At 42.8% G+C, this 23,890-nt stretch overlaps 1 protein-coding gene across 1 annotated transcript; it reads left to right on the top strand.

The window, feature by feature from the left end:
- Positions 1-7,087: 7,087 nt before the first annotated feature.
- LOC311139433 (GSK-3-binding protein-like) lies at positions 7,088-8,519 on the top strand. The gene has a single exon (XM_084174310.1). The coding sequence runs from the start codon at positions 7,182-7,184 to the stop codon at positions 7,665-7,667; it is 486 nt and encodes a 161-aa protein (XP_084030436.1). The 5' UTR covers positions 7,088-7,181; the 3' UTR covers positions 7,668-8,519.
- Positions 8,520-23,890: the final 15,371 nt, after the last annotated feature.

Genomic DNA, 23,890 nt, shown 5'->3' with positions numbered 1-23,890 from the left:
TTAGGCAGGCCTGCTATTATTCCTGCCTCCCTCGTCCCCCCTCCCTCTCTCCCCAGCTCGTTTCCCAGGCTCCTGTTGGGCTTTGTTTTGACTGGGTGGAGGATCCCCTTGCTAGCCTGGGGAAGATGAATGCTGACTATAATAATAATAATAATAATAATTGGTCATTTAGCAGACGCTCTTATCCAGAGCGACTTACAGGAGCAATTAGGGTTAAGTGCCTTGCTCAAGGGCACATCGACAGATTTTTCACCTAGTGGGCTCGGGGATTAGAACCAGCGACCTTTCGGTTACTGGCACAACGCTCTTAACCACTAAGCTACCTGCCGCCAAAAAGGTGCAATAAATCCACCATGGGTCTATATCAACCAGCAATGGAGCCAATTATATTTTGAATTCAATCAATTCATGAAGTGAAATCAAATTCAATTCAGAAATAAAAAATCTGCCCATTATTTCTATGAGGAATAATTTCCTGAATTGGTTAACTGTAAAAGGAATGGACCCCAACCTATAGAACACAATATTTGCATTTGCATGGTGAATGCACATGTAGGCCTACAGCCCCACATAGACAAACAGACACACTATTGCATAAATCCATTTGAATTCAATCACTTTTTGACAGCATCCGTTTTGATTTAAACAAAACATTCCATACATGCTTGCCCATGGAAGAAGTGGTCAGAAAGCTACTTTTTGGACCTGAACATTCAGGAGATGAAGGTGCTCAAAGTTGACCCATTTTGCATACCCCACCAGCACCATACACTAAGACATCCATGTCTTCATTACTGGAAAAGATAAACAGTTGAGTTTGATATAATTTAAAAGCTTACAAACAGGGTTATCAAACTATTTTATAATTTCTTGAATTTGTTGTATTTGATAAAAAATGACATTTTTTTGCCTTTAACGTAAATTATCTATAAACGCATCAAACTTTGATTATTTTCGTTCACATATGTTGTAGCTTAGACCCTATTTGACAGGTTTTTGTGTTGTGCCTGCTGCACCACTGCAATTTAACTGGTACACCACTGAAATTGAAATGAAATGGTAACTTCCCATTACTACCACAAAGATGGCCGCCGGTCCATCAACTGTCTAATGTTAACTTAAATCAGGCGTATCAAACATACGGGGGTGGGGGGGGGGACGACGACAAACTTAATATACTTTAAAATGACTAAAACCAAATCGCAATTGTGTAGAAATGATAATGGTCCTACATTCATACAGTTTATTGACCTTGTTGAGCTTACAAATAATCACTGAAATGAAAGCTAGACAGTCAGAAAAATAATAATAACATGGATAGAGGACTATTTTTTATCCAATTTTGACGGTGAGGAAATAACACATTTTCAGTGCAGCCCTCCGGACCTCTTTGAAGACCGAATGCGGCCCCGGGGCAAAATGAGTTTGACACCCCTGACTTAAATGGTCAAGTCTATTCTATTATCTATTTCTATGATTTCAATAGGTTCCAATGGAGGATTGACAGTATAATTTAAAACAACAGATATTTCCATTCAAGTCAACATTATCTGATTATCTGATATTTGGACCTCCAACCATTTTTGTGGTACCATTTGAAAGTTTCTATTTTATTCCCATTTTAGTACATTTATCAGCCAAAACATGATACCCACCATCTATTCCAAGACCATGTTGTGTCTCAACCGATGGCGGGCACAACACAAAAACCTCAGATGATTTTTTTCAAGAAATTATAAAATAGTTTGACAACCCTATTTGTGAGCTTTTAAATTATATAAATCTCAACCGTTTATCTTTTCCAGTGATTAAGACATGGATGTCTCATGGTATGATGAGGTATGCAAAGGGGGTCAACTTCGAACACTTTTATCTCTTGAATGTTTTGGCATTCATGTCCAAAAAGTCACTTTCTGGCCACTTCTATAATGGGCAAATATGTATGGAAGGTTTCGTTCAAATTAAAAGGGGTGCTGTCAAAAACGAATTGAATTCAAATTGATTTACCCTATGACAAACACAGACACAAACAGCCGCTCTCACAAACAGCCCTGGAATTGATACTAAATTAATCTCCTAATGTGTTGCTGTTTCATAGCAACTAGAAACCCCCTCCTGTGACCCTGATCCACTGATCTAAGAGCCTGATTAAACACACAAACACAAATACCCTGCATAAAAACAAAATGAACACAAATACACAGGGATTATGTTTGCTCAGTGTGAAGCATTGGGAGGTCAATAAAAACAGTAAACGCCAAGCAGGCATTTAAATAACAAACCCATGTGGTTGGTTCACTGTCTCCATATCCCCCATGTTGGCCAGAGTAGGCATAGTTACATCCTCGAATAGGCTTGTTCTAACAAGATGTCTTCTTGTTCACTGTGCTCAAAGTTTTCCAAACCCCTGGCTGTGTCTAAATTGGCCTAAAGAGCATTGTTTCCTTATCTGCTTTCCTTCATGATGACCACTTCTCCAAAGCAGCAGGAGGCAATAGGTGAAAACAATAATGGAAACATATCCAACTAATCCATCAATCAATAGGAGAAAAGGAAAGGAGAGAAATAGATTAATTTAGTCACAGTATTAGAGCACAGCCCCTGTTGTCCAAGCAGGTCTGTTGTCCTTGGGAGTTGGGAGGAGCAGATTGGGCCATTTTTTAGATAAGCTTTTGAGGAAGAGTTGTTAGAATCAGTTTAAGTTTTCAATTATCTACTGTCAAATGGATAATCCATATGCATATAAATTCTATGGAATACCCCTATGTGCAATTCCTGTCAAATAAAATACATACGCAGAATTAAGTGAAGTGGTCACGAAAGGAAGCTTTGGTAAAGGCTCTTTCATGCCTTTAGCACTTTGTTCATTGTGTTTGGTTGTGCACCAAGGAAACACCTCACTTGCATTAGCAGGAAGTGGGAAAATGTCTAGCTAATCTCAGCTAGCCCACTACAAAGAGGATAGGACTACGAATCTACGCTCACAGGAACTCTCACACACTCTCCCTGTTTACAAGTTTACTGTGAAGCACAAGGATTATCGCCTAGGTTACTTGGCAGTAGCATGACTTGTGCTTTGACAACAATGAAAGAAAAAGAGGCATTGATATAGTATTATAAATGAAGCAGTGGTTTATGTGGAAATGGTAGCTCTTAACCTTCATACAATAACACTTCTCAAATCCTTCCTAAACCTTATCTCACACTTTGAAGTAGATTATTTTACCGCAGCCCACATGTTCTGGAATATGACTCTCGAGTCCTTCATTTGTATGTTTAGTCTATATATTTTATATCGGTTCTATAAATACAGCATGTTCTGGTATGTTCTAATCTAATTAATGTTTTAATCTACAATTCTCTGCTTTCTCTGTTTATAGAATGCTTGAGTGGCATGTATGAACCTTGTTTTATACTTGAGTTTTACTTGTGTTATTATTACTAACATTAGTAGTAGTAGCAGCAGTAGTAGTATTAGTAGTAATAGTAGTAGTAGTAGTAGTAGTAATAGTAGTAGTGTTATAGTGCTTGTGTTGACCTCTTGCTCCTTTGTAGTATTTCAAAATAAACCCGTTCATGCTCATTATTGTCCTCATTCCAGAGGACAGCATTTCAGAGGCAGGCACCTCCCAAACGTCTCTTACTGTACTTTCACCTTACATGACATTGAGAGGTAGAAATCAAAAGGCAGACGGGTTACACTCAGTGGTACAGGATGTACAGTACAAACCCGTATGGGGTCATTTGGTGGCGCTGTGTATCGAATGAAACAATGCTCTCTGTTTACTTTAATACAGATCTTTGCACCAATAGCAGTAGAGCAAGGTCTGACATACAACCAAAACATATGTTTTAGATTTCATACCCACGGTATAGCATTAGAATTGTTTAATACAAAGTAATGGAAGAAGCAGGAGCTCTGTAAGAATTCTTCAAATAGTATGCCTAAATCAAATCAAAGTAACTTCAAACCAAGTTTTATGGCAACACAATATTGTGCTAATTACCCATAATATTATGTAGCCTACATTTGTCATTTGGTTGAACTATCCTTTTAAAGGTAGGCCCATATGGTCACTTAAATGTCAATGTTCTTAAATAGTTTTCTGACATTGAAAGTTGGCTGTAGTTCCGTGCCTGCAATAGCTAACTTTAGTCTAAATTACTAAGAGTACATGGACCTGGAATTAGCTACTACTATTAACATGCTATTTCAGGGTCAGCCATTTAAGATCCAGATAGCTTCCCCCCATAATTCTGTGGATATCTTTCGGGGTAAGAAACTGTTTAAAGCATTTTAAAATATTGTTAATTACAATACTTTGTAATTAAGTAGTGACTCATTCTTAATCCCTTCCTTCAATCACATCTCATTTCAATCACCACCTATCTAGTACAAGCATCATCCATCCCAATGACTGCCACACATCTATATACATTACTGAGTCATCAACTGATTATGTTATGTTAGCACACAGGGTCTCAGATTTTGTCCAACACTCTGTCTTTCTCCATGGAGCAGATTCCTAGAACTGAGGGGGTCCCAGTCGATGGTTGCACCGTGGAGCAACAGCACACCGAGCAAACTATCCACCGCCTCTGAGCAGGATCCCTTAATGACTGACACAGTGCATGCATTCTCCCTAACCAAATTAGATATGACATTTAAGGACCTAAATTAAGGGTGGAAAACAAGCTACGCTGTTTATAGGCAAAAGTGGGACTTTGGTGGGAGTTCAGGTTGAGGTGATGGTACTCACAGCACTGACAAATGAATGTGAAATTGACTCCGACACACTCCCTCCTTCCCATTAGAGTTAGAATACCCACTGACAGCCGTTTGAGATAAAACATGAATAGTACTTCAGAACTTGGGTGTGTATTATGATACATTTTTAATGGCCTTCAATATTAAGGGTGCGCCATTATTTCTAATCAGACAAAAGGGTGTGGTAAATAAAAGGTACCTGGACTACAACTGTGGACAGAAATTGTGCAGCACTGAATTCCACAACCAGGAATCTACTTCCACAACCCCTCAGTATTATGAGGCTGTTATGTGACTTGACACTGATGTAACTCTTGACAGATTGATAGCCTGTAAATTACAGGAACATCAGGTGAAGTAAGGTCACTATGCTCCTGAAAATATTATGGGCTGACAGCATGTAATCTTTGTTGATCAATCTCATATGGTGAGAGAGCTTTATGATTGGCAGTTGCCGAGTGTTGCTTTCTCTCAAGTAACAGCATGCACTGCAGCTCTGCCAAGTGAGTCCTACAGCCAATGTCATTCACTGCATCATGTTCACGATGCAAACATTGCCATGTGATAGGGAGCTGGATAGCGAATTGCACTTTAGATGAAGTCATAGATGAAGTTCAGTTCATGGCAAACACACCAGAGGGCCAAATTATTTATTGGGGAAATGATATATTAGTAAAAGTAGAGGATGCTCTCTTCTCTTTTACTGAATCAAAGATATATATGTTAAAGGTCAAGTATTCTAATACAAGATCTCTGGGAGCATCACATTACATATCCATCAAGTTCAACTCTACCAAATATTGAGTGAAGCCAACTACATACTTTTGTTGAGTTTCAGCCCAAATGAGACACATTACAAAGTAATCTCTGAACTGTATGTTCCATAGGACATGATCTCATTGTCAAACTCCGATGAGTAACTTGACTGTTAGCTCAGGGTTAATTTATGTTGAACAATGTAATAATTTTATTATTGTTTTTCAGTGGATGCAATACTCGGAAGACCCTTATATGGTGTCAGCACATACTCAATGGAAGGAAGAAACCCAATAACCCCCTGCTTTGGCAGAGCTCCAAGTCCTATCAAAGTCAAATGAATAGACACGGTACACTCAATACACTGTTTCACCAGTTCCCCTCCCCCTCTCCAACGAGGACAGAGTCATACTAGTAAAATGGGAACTTTCCTGCAACACAACCAGTTGCTAGTACAGACCACAGACAAACAGGAATTGATGTTGACCAGCCAGTTGTTTACTGCATGTCTCAGTCATAGCGGAAGAGAATGAGGAAATCGATATATTGTATTGTACTCTGAACCTAGTAAACATCTTTCACGTATAAACTAAATCCATTCCCCATAATGACTTTATTTTATGCCTTGCGAAGTGTTAAGGAAACCAGCCACGTACCCGAATGACCTGAAAATGGAAAGCAGCACCAGGGCTAGGGACAGGCTGTAGTACAGACACGCACCACGTGAACACGATAGTCGCCCCTTATATGGTCATGAGGGCGCTCTTTGACTGGAGCATTCGAGTTCAGCACGATTCGGAGAAATCCGAAATGTACTCCATGTTCTAACCACTGACGTAAATCATTGGTTAAACGCATACAGCACGTTTTGCGCATAATAGATAGTGCATTCTGATGCATTGACAGGTACATCTGCACATATAATGAATAAAAAATATATAATTGTTTATTACCATAATGTAATAATTGCAATTTATGTAATCCGAACATTAATCAATTATGGTTATTTCAACAATCCAGCAAACATTTGAAATATGCAGCATTTTAGAGTGGAGGGATGATATTGAAAAGAATATTGCATGAAAACAATTGAATGATTGCTAATTATGATAAAATACTTCTGAGTCAAAGGTTTTTGATTTCATGGGTTGTGGAATATAGCAATTCGCACCAAGAAATAAGTCAGAGTTTTATGACAATTTGTGTTATTGTAAAAACATAGTTTATTTGACCCACATAACATAGCTAGACAGTTACAAGGTGTGTATTATGTCCAGTTGGCCTGGATGTGCCAAGACGGAATAAAATCAGGGGAATCGTGCAGGTCGGTCTTTAAATAAGATATGAATAGTCAGAGTTGTGTTTTGAAAATATGTCATACATAATAAGGAATTCCATAATAAGATTAATTAATTAATAATTTGTACGGAAAATAATATAAATGAAGATTCCCACTATTTGAAATCATTTGAATGATGATCGCACCCACATTGGAAATGGTACATTCCGGATCATACGTCATCCATTGTTTACAAAATATCTAGGGGGTTACTTGCTTACTTGCTTTTCTGCCGATCAACGTGGTGAGAGGAAGGAACCGATCTACGCTCCCATTCATTTCGAAAATACAGCCAATAAACACACAAAATACAACAAAATGCCTTGTCGAAAGGAGAACTACATCCTCTTGGAGCAGTCTGTTACCGTCGATTCGAAAGAAGTGGACGCTTTGGTCACGAAAATCGGCGAGGCGTTGCAGCTTCACAACAATAGTGCTAATCAAAAGACGATGTCATGTCTCCACGGTCTCACCAGCAACTGCAGCAGTAGCAACATCAAACAAGCTAACAACAACAATGGCGTGGCCCTGCAAAAACGTACCGGGTGTTGCATACGGATTCGAAACCGGGGGCAACGTAGTAACAGAGCTAGTCCATACAGCTTCCCTGGCTCAAGTAACCAGGAGTGGGATAATTTCAAACCTTGGAACCGAAAGAGGATCAACGCAGCTGTAGAGAACGACGACCCACATCAGTTACTTCAGGAATTAATATTGTCTGGGAATCTAATCAAAGAAGCAGTCAGGCGGCTGCAGTTCTCTACAACTGAGTGTGGGGATCTTTCGGACAATCTGCAATGCTGAGGATGCGGACGATGTGTTTTCGTAATCGAGATGTTACGGACAAAACGAAAATACTATTTTGCTGACATGGCTAGCTAGCTATAACGTTAGACTATAAATGTTGAGAACGATTAAATATGTAATGGCGGTAACGTTAGAATGTCTGTCTAATTTGTGACCGTTAATTTAGGCTTTTTTTCATTTAGCCAATGAGTTAGCTAACTAGTTAACGTTAGCCATGTTTATTTGAACCTCACTTCACCTTTTGATGGTTCATTTGATTTTTGTTCATGGGTGGGGACTCTCCTTTTCACTATTCGTTGGCTTTAGTTAGTAGCTAGTTATGTCAACCAAGTGAATGCTATGTCAACCAAGTGAGCGCTTTACGTTGACCTACGTTGATCTCAGGCCGCCAGCATTGCCTGTTTTGTTTTGGTCCGTTAGATTTGAAACGACCCGATCCAAGCAAAGGTCTTATGTTACTAGTTAGCATAATAGGCTAGCGCCACACATGCCAGGATGAATTCCAAACGTCCCCAGCAAGGCAACACTGTGACCGCGTCGACGGCAGCTACACAGAAGTAACGGGATCAACAACCAGCTACCAAGCCCTGTAAGAGACGGAGGCAGGCGACATTTCAAATGGTTCCGACTACATGTCTCTTCGAACTGTCTGGGGGCGGTGTATTTTTCATAATAATGATGGGACACTGTTGTGCTTCACCTTTGAATTCCAATGCGGATTTCTGTTGATCATTTTCCCATTGTCTGTGTCAAGTGATTTACCATGACCACTTCGCAACGAAGTATTTTATAATGTTCCTGAGTATTCAGGCCTTTTGGTGTCTTAAAATAAACACGGTGTTTTTTCAATTTGGTGTTTGTATGCATGCTTATTTTCCTCATCAGATAAAGGTTTCAATAGAATATAGTTAGTAGCTACACCATTTGGGAATTCTGTCGACATACTACTATACAAAACGCTGAACAAAAATATAAACATGCAACAATTTCAAAGATTTTACAGAGTTAGTTCATAAAGGTAATCAGTAAATTAACAAATTCATTAGGCCCCAATCTATGCATTTCACATGAGTGGGAATACAGATATGCATTTGTTGGTCATAGATACCTTGAAAGAATTAGGGGAGTGGCTCAGAAAACCAGTCAGTATCTGGTGACCACCATTTGACTCATGGAGCGCGACAGATCTCCTTCGCATAGAGTTGATCAGGCTGTTGATTGTGGCGGGAACTGGAACACGCTGTCGTACACGTCAATCCAGAGCATCCCAAATTCTCAATGGATGACATGTCTGGTGAGTATGTAGGCCATGGAAGAACTGGGACATTTTCAGCTTACAGGAATGGTGTACAGATCCTTGCGACATGGAACCCATGCATTATCATGCTGAAACAGGTGATGGCAGCGGATGAATGGCATGACAATGGGCCTCTGGATCTCGTCACGGTATCTCTGTGCATTGAAATTGCCATCGATAAAATACAATTGTGTTCGTTGTTGGTAGCTTATGCCTGCCCATACCATAACCCCACTGCCACCATGGGGCACTCTGTTCACAACGTTGACATTGTTAACGACGCCATATACGCTATTTGCCACCTTCCCCATATAGTTTAAACCAGGATTCATCCGTGAAGAGCACACTTCTCTAGTGTGCCAGTGACCATTAAAGTTGAGCATTTGCCCACTGAAGTCGGTTACGACGCAAAACTGCAGTCAGGTGAAGACCCTGGTGACGACAAAGAGCACACAGATGAGCTTCCCTGAGACGGTTTCTGACAGTTTGCAGAAATTATTCGGTTGTGCAAACCCACAGCTTCATCAGCTGTCAGGGTGGCTGGTCTCAGACAATCCTGCAGGTGAAGAAGCTGGATGTGAAGGTCCTTGGCTGGCATGGTTACACATGGCCTGCAGTTGTGAGGGTGGTCAGTTGTACTGCCAAATTCTCTAAACATTGTTGGAGGTGGCTTATAGTAGGGAAATTAACATAAAAGTATCAGGCAATTGCTCTGGTGGACATTCCTGCAGTCAGCATGCCAATTGCACACTCCCTCAAAACTTGAGACATCTTTGGCATTGTGTTGTGTGACAAAACTGCATATTTTAGTGGCCTTTTATCGTCCCCAGCGCAAGGTGCACCTGTGTAATGATCATGCTGTTGAATCAGCTTCTTGATATGCCACACTTGTCAGGTGGATGGATTATCTTGGCAAAGGAGAAATGCTCACTAACAGGGATATAAACAAATTTGTGCTCAACATTTGAGAAATAAGCTTTATGTGACTATGGAACATTTCTGGGACCTTTTATTTCAGCTCATAAAACATAGGACCAACACTTTACATGTTGTGTTTATATTTTTGTTCAGTGTAGTTTCATAGCTGATTACACTTTCCCCATTTAAATGTACTGCTTTATTTATTCCATCAATTTATGCTAAAAAACATTTCACCTCCCTGTTCAATGTTGGGCCTTGCCTGTGTGTGTGGTCGCAGTTGGAAAGGACACATGTCCATTTTCTACAGTGTTATGTTATGGGGTTTGCCCCCAGTGGCCTACACTACACTGGTTGACAATAGTTTGTGGAAAACATGTTTTGCTCTTCCCCTTACCCAGTGTGAGGACCAATAAATTGTTTAAGCGTCTCCACCCCCATGCATTTGATACTGGATGTTCAGCTACACTTCATTATCATTTATGGTCACAATAACAGATGTTCGCACAAATAGAGAATAGTTGGTATCATGTTGTATCTTACTGTCGTACATGACTGGGGAACATTCTCATAACTGATTATCCACAAATCACACCGTTAAGTCAAAGTACACCTGAGTGAATCTCCATAGAGGTCTAGGGATCAAAAGATGCCAAAACACAAAATGAAGAAGAGAACCACCACTGTTGACCCAAGTCCTTATTATTTTCTGCATGACACAATAGAGTTTGTTCTACAGTAGGCTACATTTGGGAAATGTTGCAACATTACCTCTTTCTAGACTGGTGTGACCCAAAATCAGATCCATGTCCACACCTACTTGTGTTTATTCTACAAAAATGGCACCTCCTTCATATAAACCTGTTTTGTGAGCACATGTTGAGAAGTAGGCATAGCCCTAGACTATCATCATGGTGAAACAGAAATCGACCTTGTTTTCATTCTGTTGGTTTGAATCCGTTAATGACCCCATGTGGATAAAACTATAATGATAGCCACTTTAATTTTCAGTACACAAAGTGTGCTACTGAGGAACAGACACCAGATGTCAGTATACAACTAGGATGTGGAAAACATCAAATTACTTTATTGGCTTGGAAATAAATCAATAACCTCAAATAATAAAATAATAATAATAAATGGACTTCCATCTACACATATGGGAGTTCACAGCTAGTGTGACAGGCTATGAAGTTGAGATTTCCACCAATTTCAACCACAAACAATACTATAAATAATTTGTCAGAGCATTGTGAGGATTTTGCTGGCAACAATCAGAAGCCTATTGTGGCTTGTATAAATAAATGAGGGTTTTCATTATAAATAGAGAATCATGTAGAAAAGTTTAATTTCAAACCTTCGTAGAGCCTTAACATTTTAAAAGATGTGTATAAAGAGAAAACAAAGGGCCTGAATCTAGTAGTTTTTTGCACAAGTGTGCCAGTGCCACTCTCCCTCAGGATATGCCAGATACTGGAAACCTTGCTGCTGCTGCTATTGCTTTCAATGTCACAAACATTGAATCCTAGATAATTTTATACATAAGGACAAGCTCTGTGTCCTACATTCTTCCCTACAATTACCAAATAAAATCAGAGAGAGTTAGAAGAGTGGGGCTGAAGTCATTTGAATGGCATCCAATCTCTTTTAAGATAATCATAGGTTACACTTTATTTTACCTTAACCCTTATTTGGAAGGTGCTTTCAGGACAGAAATACCCACACCTAATCAGCAGCCTTTGTGAGGTGCCACCCATCTCTCCTCTCGCCCTGATTAGATACCAGCATGGCATATGGAAGGCAAACGTTAGAACACACCTGCATGTGTTACTGGAACAAGCAGCAACAAAACGGGCTAACGTACTGACAACAGATAGGGTTCCTTAACCTCATTACCATGTCTCACCTGGAGAAGTGCCCCAGCAAAACAAAGGGGCTGGTCTACCAAATGCCACCTCAAAGCAGCTGGGAGAGAAAAGGCTTCATAGGATTCACTAACTGTAAGTCGCTCTGGATAAGAGCATCTGCTAAATGATGTAAATGTAAATATGGATGGTCGTACAAGGCTAGTCCTTACCTGTCAATGATGTTTGAACAGAAAACCAGTTAGATCCATAGGCTTAAAAAGTTAACAAAAGCTGACTTGTAGCCCCTAGAAATCTTTTTGGTGTCATATGAAATATATATTTAGCATTTAAGCTAGCTATTTGGCATTCAATATCCTTGCAACATCGCTTAAGCATGGAAAGATATTTAAGCCATTTAAGCGTATATTTAGCCCTTGAGCTAACTCTGGCACTGGATAAATATGAACATTTAGTTTCAGTACGACACTGATTCGGCAATGCCTATGATGTTGGATTAAAATCAGGAAGTGAGTCATTCCTTCAGACTCTAGTAAAGTCATTCTGCTTTACTCTCTCTCTCGTCTTTTTAGCTTGGGACTGCTTTGCCAAGTGTGCAAATCCTTTCCCAAAATGTGTGGGCCCTAGAGGCTCACAGCGAAATATTTTGGATGATATTTAAAATCCAGTTGTCCCGTTGAACAAAGTGTTTCACACAATAACTAATTAGTATCACTTAGGTTGGAAGCTGGTTTATCTCAGGCTGGCATTTTGAATGTAGTCTTATGTCTGTCGCTATATTCAGACATAAAAAATTTGAAAGTCACTGAACAACTGGAAAATAGGGAAGGACAAACAAACATGGAGAGGGAAAATGTTGCCCCTAGCTAGACAGTAAAGGTCAGTTTAGCATTTACCCTCCTATATGGTTAGGATTTGAAGAGGGTAAGCTAATTCTAGACATGTACAGGTTGGATGTGTCAGTGTATACATTGTGAGGATTAATCAGAGACACACTCTAAAAGGACAATTTGTTTTGTATTATGATGCTGTTGGAGTGTGGAGATGATGCCTGGTGACACTCATTCAAACATCAGGTGATCAAAGGCAAGGTTTCCACAAGGAATAATCCTAACTCTGACTGGTTCACCATGACTTGATTGAAAGGATTTTCACTCATAGTTTAGGAATGATGAAGGTATCAAACTGTGAGTATGATTAAGAGTTAATTTACAAGAGGAAATCCTCACTTCATTCACACTAAATAAGCTGTTCCAATTAAAACATACAGTGCATTCGGCAATACATTTTCCACATTTTGTTACTTTACAGCCTTATTCTACAATTGATTAAATTGTTTTCCCTCATCAATCTACACACAATACCCCATAATGGCAAAGCAAAAAAAAGGTTTTTATAAATGTTAACAAATTTATAAATAATAAAAAACGGAAATATCACATTTACATAAGTATTCAGACCCTTTACTCAGTACTTTGTTGAAGCACCTTTGGCAGCGATTACAGCCTCAAGTCTTTTTGGGTATGAAGCTACAAACTTGGCACACCTGTATTTGGGGAGTTTCTCCCATTCTTCTCTGCAGATCCTCTCAAGCTCTGTCAGGTTGGATGGGGAGCGTCGCTGCACAGCTATTTTCAGGTCTCTCCAGAGATGTTGGATTGGGTTCAAGTCCGGGCTCTGGCTGGGCCACTCAAGGACATTCAGAGACTTGTCCCGAAGCCACTCCTACGTTGTCTTGGCTGTGTGCTTAGGGTCGTTGGCCTGTTGGAAGGTGAACCTTCGCCCCAGTCTGAGGTCCTGAGCGCTCTGGAGCAGGTTTTCATCAAGGATCTCTCTGTCCTTTGCTCCGTTCATCTTTCCCTCGATTCTGATTAGTCTCCCAGTCCCTGCCACTGAAAAACATCCCCACAGCATGATGCTGCCACCACCATGCTTCACCGTAGGGATGGTGCCAGGTTTCCTCCAGATGTGACGCTTGGCATTCAGGCCAAAGAGTTCAATCTTGGTTTCATCAGACCAGATAATCTTGTTTCTCATGGTCTGAGAGTCCTTTAGGTGCCTTTTGGCAAACTCCAAGCAGGCTGTCATGTGCCTTTTACTGAAGAGTGGCTTCCGTCTGGCCACTCTACCATAAAGGCCTAATTAGTGAAGTGCTGCAGAGATGGTTGTCCTTCTGGAAGGTTCTCCCATATCCACAGAGGAACTCTGGAGCGCTGTCAGAGTGACCATCGGGTTCTTGGTCACCTCCCTGACCAAGGCCCTTCTCCCCCGATTGCTCAGTTTGGCCGGGCGGCCAGCTCTAGGAAGTATCTTGGTGGTTCCAAACTTCTTCCAATTAAGAATGATGGAGGCCACTGTGTTCTTGGGGATCTTCAATGCTGCAGACATTTTTGGTACCCTTCCCCAGATCTGTGCCTCGACACAATCCTGTCTCGGAGCTCTACGGACAATTCCTTCAACCTCATGGCTTGGTTTTTGCTCTGACATGCACTGTCAACTGTGGGACTTTATATAGACAGGTGTGTGCCTTTCCAAATAATGTCCAATCAATTGAATTTACCACAGGTGGACTCCAATCAAGTTGTAGAAACATCTCAAGGATGATCAATGGAAACAGGATGCACCTGAGCTCAATTTCGAGTCTAATAGCAAAGGGTCTGAATACTTATTTAAATAAGGTATTTCCGTTTTTTAATTTTTTATACATTTGCAAAAATTTATATTTATGGGGTATTGTGTGTAGATTGATGAGGAACATTTTTTATTTAATCCATTTTAGAATAAGGCTGTAATGTAACAGCATGTGGAAAAAGTGAAGGGGTCTGCATACTTTCCTAATGCACTGTATATCAATATCAAAAGGCAACCTAATCCAAAGCTCTCTATCAAATAAAGTGTTAATCTCCTCTCATTTTAAATATCAACTGGCAGTCTATCCAGCCCACTTCTCTTTTAGAGATTCCCCTGACATGATCATACATGGATTACATATTCCACCCACTGACACAGAAAGCTGAAACTGTATGCTGAGTGCTCACTCAAGCTCCAAGTGGCACTCGCATGCCTTTTTCCTCCACCACACTTCAGTTAAACCGAGAGTGCTGCTCTAATATTGAGCCATAAATTAACATGAGAGCCCTTAATATGTGTGTTTTAATCGCTCACATCTTCACTGGACTGAAAACATAGCCTCTGCGCTTGTAAATGAAAGCATTAAAAGTAACGTTACTTAACCCAATGTATACTGAACAAAAATATCAATGCAACATGTAATGTGTTGGTCCCATGTTTCATGAGGTGAAATAAAAGATCCCAGAAGTTTTTCATATGCACAAAAAGCTTATTTCTCTCCAATTGTGTGCACAAATATGTTTACATCCCTGTTAGTGAGCATTTCTCCTTTGCCAAGATAATCCATCCACCTGACTGGTGTGGCATATCAAGAAGCTGATTAAACAGCATGATCATTACACAGGTGCACCTTGTGCTGGGGACAATAAAAGGCCACTCTAAAATATGTAGTTTTGTCACACAACACAATGCCAAAGATGTCTCAAGTTTTGAGGGAGAGTGCAATTGGCATGCTGACTGCAGGCATGTCCACCAGAGCTGTTGCCATATAATTGAATGTTAATTTCTCTACCAATGTCGTTTTAGAGAATTTGGCAGTACGACCAACCGGCCTCACAACTGCAGACCACATGTAACCATGCCAGCCCAGGACCCCCACATCCGGCTTCTTCACCTGCGGGTTCGTCTGAGACCAGCCACCCGGAAAGCTGATGAAACTGAGGACTATTTCTGTCTATAATAAATCCCTTTTGTGGGGAAAGACTCATTCTGATTGGCTGGGCCTGGCTCCACAGTGGGTGGGCCTGGCTCCCAAGTGGGTGGGCCTATGCCCTCCCAGGCCCACCCATGTCTGTGCCCCTGCCCAGTCATGTGAAATCCATAGATTAGGACCTAATTAATTTATTTCAATTGGCTGATTTCCTTATATGAACTGTAACTCAGTCAAATCGTTGAAATTGTTGCATGTGGCGTTTATATTTTTGTTCAGTATAATTATGTATTTTGTCTTTCAGCATAGGCGGTCACTACATTTACATTGGAACCAGGAAATATGAAAGAACTGAACCAAACAAAAACATTGCAAATGAACAATAACAACCCCATGAATAATACATCAGAAATCTAAAGCAAACACTGTGCTAGTGATATCACACCAATTTAGTATAATTTGAGTTACTGTAGGCTTTGTTAGGGGAAATGGGGGATGTTCCAGGTGCTAGTATTCCCATTTTGGGATAGCTCATTAACCCAGTTACATTAGACAGGAGGGGTGAATTCTTCCAGGGACGAAGCAAAGGATATTCCATTTTGGGTACAGAGGTCAGACAGGTGGGTGGAGCTTGAGGAGAACAGGACTGGGACACTACTGCTGCATGCCTTTCTCTCCATGCACCACCACAATGTAGAACACTACTTATAACCTCAGTACTGAATAGCAGTTCACTCAGTCCAAGAATACTTGCAATTGACTGTTGTAATAGCACCCCCCCCCCCCCCAAATAAATAAATGTGGCTTTAGTCAGACAACTTCCAAATGGTTAAACCCTGATTATAACATTCAGAGGTCACCGTCTAAACAACCTTTTTGCTGATAATTTATAGAACATGGCATTGGATCTTCATTACTAAAGACTTGCCATGAGAGTGGACTGCCTATCCTAATGAACTAAGGGACCCTGGAAAGCAGGGCACTGTGCTTCCTTGAGGACTGTGTGATGTAATGGTTTAATGAGACTACGTTTGAAGTTTGGGATGAAAGACTTGTGCTCAGGGCCTCAGCCATGGTGGAGTACAAGATATTAACACACACGAGACACTTGAAATACCCCCAGCAACAAGCAACAGGCTCGGTATTGCAAGAGTTGGGTTCTGCGAGTCCATTCTTTTATAACCATACTATTAAAAGGTGAGGATAGTTTTGAAGCAATAGCAGGACATTTCTCCATAACTTTCAGTGCTCTTGGCCCAGTGTTCTCTCCTTGAGTGTCCTAGCAGTGTTTTTGCCTCATGGCGTGTTTTGTTCTCTCTCTCCCCTGGGAATGCCTGGCCCTCATTTGTACTTTTGCACCGTCCTGCTTCAGATTGAGGCTCTGTGCTAGCCATGAAGTTGCAAGTCCGAACCGCTTCAAATGACCTTAATGAAAAAGTTGGTTGTTAACGTCAACAATGTTTATAAACGCCAACACAGGTAATAAACAATGGTGTAACAAGGCCCTTTTGCTTTAATATTGTTACTTTACTCACCTACAGTAGAATGTGTGTCATATTTCCAACACAGCTTTAGTACAGCAAAATGAGAGATGAGTAGGAGGGAGGAAAGGGGGGAATGTGGTAAAATAAATATCCTATTGATCTCACACACACTGAATACTCACATCTGTCCTCTGCTACTCTGACTTATTTGTGAAATAATACCAGAAATGACTGGTCAATCTCTTCTCATGTCTCACTTTCACCCCATAACCCCTAAAATAAGATGTACTACATAGCCCGGCCCGTGTCCTTCTGCCAGTCCAAGCAACGATATCCCTCCTTGAACCACTCTATGGTCATCTTAAAATAGTAAGAACGAGTGAGAGAGAATATGGCAGAGATATACGGGGAAAGTAAAAGCAGAGAAGGCAGGATTGTTTATCAAACATAATCTTTTTTTATAGAAACTAAAATATCTCGACATACATTTCACATACATTATAGTAAGAAAGTATGATATTGTGATCAGTAATGTAAACTATATTCACTATCAGTGTTTCCTGAATAAACCTGCTGTATGTTAAACACAGCTGCAGGGCTGCAGGATGTGTAACCGTTCCCCTCAGGCAGAAAGATTTACCCCAGGGAAAGAACTGTTAGTGAATATGCTTCCAGAACCATGAAATAGGAATTGAGTTTGGGGTCCAAGTACTTAGACACAACTAGCATTCAAACTAAAACAGTTTATATTCCTCTTTACTATCATCCTGTATGAGAAACTAAAAGTGGCTATTGGCTATGTTCGATAGTTACTCTTTTAAAAGGTAACATCTGTTGAGTGGTGTATGTCTGTTTAGTGTAAGTAACTTGTACTGGGCCTGCTAGCAAAACCCAAGAGATTTATCCTCTAAAAAGAATCCAGGAAAAGGATGCAGTAAAATAAACAGCTCTCTCCCTTCTCTTAACCGTCTTTCTCACACACACCCACACACACACATGCATGCACGCACACACACACAGTTTTGTTTTGATATCCTTGTGGGGACCAAATAATTTATTCCAATCCCAAATCTTGTTTTCCCTAAACTTAACCCTTAACCTAACCATAACCCTAACCTTAAACCTAAGACTAACCCTAAACCTAACCCTAACCCTAATTGTAACCCTAACCCTAAACCTAACCCCTAAGCCTAAAATAGCATTTTTCCTCATGGGGCCCACAAGGATAATTCAACAAAAACACACACATCCCCTACTAATTAGCTTGCCTGACTGCGTGTGTGTGTGTGTGTGTGTGTGTGTGTGTGTGTGTGCGTTTTTTCCAGAGGTTTGGGAGTACGTGTCCAGCTGGGACATGGATAGTGTTCTCATCTCTGTAGATCAAACACATGCAAATTAATTATATTCCTATCGCCTCACCGGAGAGCATGCTGACTGGTGCTCTCTGTCTGATTGACTCCCTTATTATTTGAGATTCATGTGTGTTTTATAAAAACTCACAGGGCCTGTTCAAACGGGACTCATCTGATGCAGCATCAAAAGGACTATTATCACCCTCATGTTGATTAATTTCCTGACAACACAAAACATTTTACTGGGGTTGATGCCAGTTCTATTTGTCATTTATTCCCCAAATACAGAGGATAGAGCATTGTCGAAATTATACAATCCCTCCAATAATATTGAATGAGTGTACTGAGATGCACTCTGGAAATGGATGTGGATTATTTTCCTTGATTCTCTTGTCTATGTCACACTCTGGCTCCGGGACTGTGTGTTAGAGCCAGGGTGTATTTCATTTGGTGGGGTTGGGTTGGGTGAGTTTCATTTGTTTGTGTTTTTGGTGATTGGTTAATGACTCCCAATCGGAGGTAACGAGTGTCAGCTGTCGGCTCGTTATCTCTGATTGGGAGCCATATATATTCTGTGTGTTTTCTCCTTGTGTTTGTGGGTTTTTGTTTCCTTGTGCTATGTTCAGTCGGTGTCATAGAGAACTTCACGTATCGTCTTTTGTTGTTTTTTCGTGGTCGCTTTGATAAATAAAGTCATCATGTTCACTCAACACGCTGCGCTTTGGTCTCCTCCTTCAGACGATCGTGACAGAAAAACCCACCATAAGAAGACCAAGCAGCGTGTCCAGGAGCAAAGAGACTGGACATGGGTGGAGGCGCCGGGTAAGGAGATCGAGAGGCTGGCGATGGCCCAGGTGGGCAAATCGTGGTCCTGGGAGGACATGCTCGGGGGCAAGGGACCTTGGGGGAAGATCAAGGCCCTGGCGAGAGAGGAGCATCGGCGGCAGCAGGTTTTTCGTCGGAGGGACGAGAGGCAACCCCAATAAATTTTTTGGGGGGGGCACATGGCTTGGGCGGCTGGGCAGCAGGAGGCTGCCACAGGGAGAAAAGGAGAGAAGGCTAACGGAGTACGGGAGCCATTGGCGAGTAGAGGAAGGGAAGTGTTTGTGGCACGGCGTGAAAGACTGATGTGTGTTGCCAGTCCGGTCCGGCCCGTTCCTGATCCTCGGTTGAGGCCAGTGGTGTGTGTTCCCGGTACGGACCGGCCTGTTCCTACTCCAAGCGCCAGGTCCACGGTGTGCTACGCCAGCCCGGCCCGGCCTGTTCCGGCCACTCGCACCAGGGATACGGTGCGCGTCGCCAGCCCAGCCCGGCCTGTTCCTACTCCACGCACCAGGGATACGGTGCGCTTCGCCAGCCCGGCCCGGCCTGTTCCGGCCACTCGCACCAGGGATACGGTGCGCGTCGCCAGCCCAGCCCGGCCTGTTCCTGCTCCACGCACCAGGGATACGGTGCGCTTCGCCAGCCCGGCCCGGCCTGTTCCGGCCACCCGCACCAGGGAGACGGTGCGCGTCGCCAGCCCAGCCCGGCCTGTTGCTTCTCTCCGCACTAGGCTTAATGTGAGTCCCCAGGGTCCAGCATGCCCTGTTCCGGCTCTCCACACTAGCCCTTATGTGCGTCCCCAGGGCCAAGCATGCCCTGTTGCTGCTTCCCGCACTAGCCCTGAGATGCGTGTCCTCAGCCCGGTACCTCCAGTTCCGGCACCACGCATCAGGCCTACGGTGCGTCCCCAGGGTCCAGCATGCCCTGTTGCTTCTCCCCGCACTAGCCCTGAGATGCGTGTCCTCAGCCCGGTACCTCCTGTTCCGGCACCACGCACCAGGCCTACGATGCGCCTCAGACGGCCAGAGTCTGCCGTCTGCCCAACGCCGTCTGAACTGTCCGTCTGCCCAACGGGGCCTGAACTGTCCGTCTGCCCAACGCCGTCTGAACTGCCCGTCTGCCCAACGGCGCCTGAACTGCCCGTCTGCCCAACGGCGCCTGAACTGCCCGTCTGCCCAACGCCGTCTGAACTGTCCGTCTGCCAAGCGCCGCAGGAACTGCCCGTCTGTCATGAGCCTTCAGAGCCGTCCGCCAGACCGGAGCCGCTAGAGCTCTCTGCCAGACAGGAGCAGCCAGAGCCTTCCGCCAGACAGGATCAGCCAGAGCCTTCCGCCAGACAGGATCAGCCAGAGCCTTCCGCCAGACAGGATCAGCCAGAGCCTTCTGCCAGACAGGATCAGCCAGAGCCTTCTGCCAGACAGGATCAGCCAGAGCCTTCTGCCAGACAGGATCAGCCAGAGCCTTCTGCCAGACAGGATCAGCCAGAGCCGTCTGCCAGACAGGATCAGCCAGAGCCTTCTGCCAGACAGGATCAGCCAGAGCCTTCTGCCAGACAGGATCAGCCAGAGCCTTCCGCCAGCCAGGATCCGCCAGAGCCGTCCAGCCAGGATCCGCCTGAGCCAGCCAGCCAGGATCCGCCAGCTAGTCAGGTACTGTCCCTTAGCCCGGTGCTGCCCCTTAGTCCGGTGCTGCCCCTTAGCTCGGTGTTGCTCCTTATCCTGGTGCTGTCCCTTATCCTGGTGCTGTCCCTTAGCCTGGTACTGCCCCTTAGTCCGGTACTGCCCCTTAGTCCGGTACTGCCCCGTAGTCCGGTGCTGCCCCTTAGTCCGGTGCCGCCCCTTAACCCAGTGGGGTGTAGTTGGGGGGTGGTAATGTGTAGGAGGCTAATTAAGTGGGTAATGACTATGGTGGGGTGGGGATCACGACCAGCGCCAGAGCCGCCTCCGTGGAGTAACACCCACCCAGCCCTCCCCATTTTTGGGTTAGGCGCGGTCGGAGTCCGCGCCTTTGGGGGGGGGTACTGTCACACTCTGGCTCCGGGACTGTGTGTTAGAGCCAGGGTGTATTTCTGTGTGTTTTCTCCTTGTGTTTGTGGGTTTTTGTTTCCTTGTGCTATGTTCAGTCGGTGTCATAGAGAACTTCACGTATCGTCTTTTGTTGTTTTTTCGTGGTCGCTTTGATAAATAAAGTCATCATGTTCACTCAACACGCTGCGCTTTGGTCTCCTCCTTCAGACGATCGTGACAGTCTAGACAGGTGGTTCCCAACCGGTGTGCTGCAGCACACTGGTGTGCCTTGAGGAACTCAAAGGTGTGCCTTGAAACTAATCTTGATAATTTTTTTAACAGTCAATTATAGGCTAAACGTGACATGTGGAATGCACATTGAATTTTGATTTAGGAGCACTAGTGCCGGTCAGATAACCTAACCATAACCCTAACCTTAAACCTAAGACTAACCCTAAACCTAACCCCTAACCCTAACCCTAATTGTAACCCTAACCCTAAACCTAACCCCTAAGCCTAAAATAGCATGCCAGCATGCATATGGTGCCAGGATAACAACCTCTCCCTCAAAGTGACCAAGACAAAGGAGATGATTGTGGACTACAGGAAAAAAAGAGGACTGAGCACACCCCCATTCTCATCGATGGGGCTGTAGTGGAACAGGTTGAGAGCTTCAAGTTCCTTGGTGTCCACATCACCAACGAACTATCATGGTCCAAACACACCAAGACAGTCGTGAAGAGGGCACGACAAAGCCTATTCCCCCTCAGGAGACTGAAAAGATTTGGCATGGGTCCTCAGATCCTCAAAAAATTATACAGCTGCACCATCGAGAGCATCCTGACTGGTTGCATCACCGCCTGGTATGGCAACTGCTTGGCCTCCGACCGCAAGGCACTACAGAGGGTAGTGCGTACGGCCCAGTACATCACTGGGGCCAAGCTTCCTGCCATCCAGGACCTCTATACCTCAAAATTGTCAAAGACTCCAGCCACCCTAGTCATAGACTGTTCTCTCTGCTACCGCATGGCAAGCGGTACCGGAGTGCCAAGTCTAGGTCCAAAAGACTTCTCAACAGCTTCTACTCCCAAGCCATAAGACTCCTGAACAGCTTATCATGGCTACCCAGACTATTTGCACTGCCCCCCCACCCCATCTTTTTACGCTGCTGCTACTCTGTTAATTATTTATGCATAGTCACTTTAACTCTACCCACATGTACATATTACTTCAACTACCTCAACTAGCTGGTGCCCCCGCACATTGACTCTGCACCGGTACCCCCCTGTATATATAGCCTCCCTACTGTTATTTTATTTTACTTTTTTTCTCAACACTTTTTTGTTGTTTTATTCTACTTTTTTATAAAAAATAAATGCACTGTTGGTTAAGGGCTGTAAGTAAGCATTTCACTGTAATGTCTCCACCTGTTGTATTCGGCGCATGTGGCCAATAAAATTTGATTTGATTTGATTGGATAATACATGAAATGGGATCTGTATCCTAACTTGTTTCTCAGGCTGTTGTTACATTTGTATAATTGGAAGGGGTGCGCATCACAACCAAAGTCAGTTGTATAATTTTGCTTCATCTGTGAAAAACGTTAGAACAGTCAAGTCTGATTAGGCTTAGCCAGAGGCATTTATTTATTATAGCTCTGTGCTTGGCTATACCACAGCGTCTGCCATAAAAACAAATGGAGCATGGCTTTGTGTCCGTGGTTGCACATTTGCAATGCAGAAAACCGCTCGTCTGTAGCCCAAACCGTTCAAAACTAAAGACCTACAGTATTTCAGATTAGCGGATACTCATAAAGGGGAACACATAAATTAACCATCATGAGAAAGGAACTATCAAAACTATGAAAATATTTCAAATAAACACAATTTAACCTATATTTACAAAAAAATGTCACAGAAAATAGATGATTTGCAGTATGGCTCAGATGAGATGGAGGTCATTACCACTAAATTAATAGGGAGACATTAGGTGTGCCACAGAATTTGATATCCCATCAAGGTGTGCTAAGGTTAAAAATAAGGTTGGGAACCACTGGTCTAGACAAATACGTAGGCCAGAGGTCCCTTGTGATAAAACAATGTATCACAATTCAAATACAAAACATTTGCTCTGCAAAGTGAGAACTACTGCTATTTTGTTTGTGTGTGTGTTTGGCCAGAAATATTTGGGAAAGGGTTCACTGTGCATCAATTTTCTTCTACATCTTATCTCAAAATGGCTGCCATACCATGTAGTTTTACAATATGCATGCAATCCATTCTGTTCCATTTAATGAAAACATTCATCACTACTTCAGTACTGTATGCCCAATGTCTCAGGCATAATATTTAGACTGTCCTCATATGTTGACCGGCCCATGATGCATTGACATCTGTGCAGGTTGGCCATGATATCAGGGACTCCTACATGGGAGTTAGTCACCCAGACAGCTTCCCCTACATGTCCAAGAGATAAGGGGCTGGCTCTGGGGCCCAATAGCCATGTAAGGGAATCTAAGTGGCCAAATGATTTTCTGTGACTGTCAGGAGTAAAAATAATACTTTCTTGAGAATGTTCGGAAAAAGCTCTTCAGTTTCGGAGAAAGCTGAAGGAGAGGTTTGGAATAGGCTAAAAAGCCTATGGTCTGGAAAGGTTTTCCCTACATGCTTAAATATAATCCCTATGTAAGTACAGT

Source organism: Coregonus lavaretus, assembly GCF_964263955.1.
Source record: "Coregonus lavaretus genome assembly, chromosome: 13".
NCBI classification, from domain to species: Eukaryota; Metazoa; Chordata; class Actinopteri; order Salmoniformes; family Salmonidae; genus Coregonus; species Coregonus lavaretus.
This window is presented reverse-complemented; position numbering and strand designations above follow the sequence as displayed.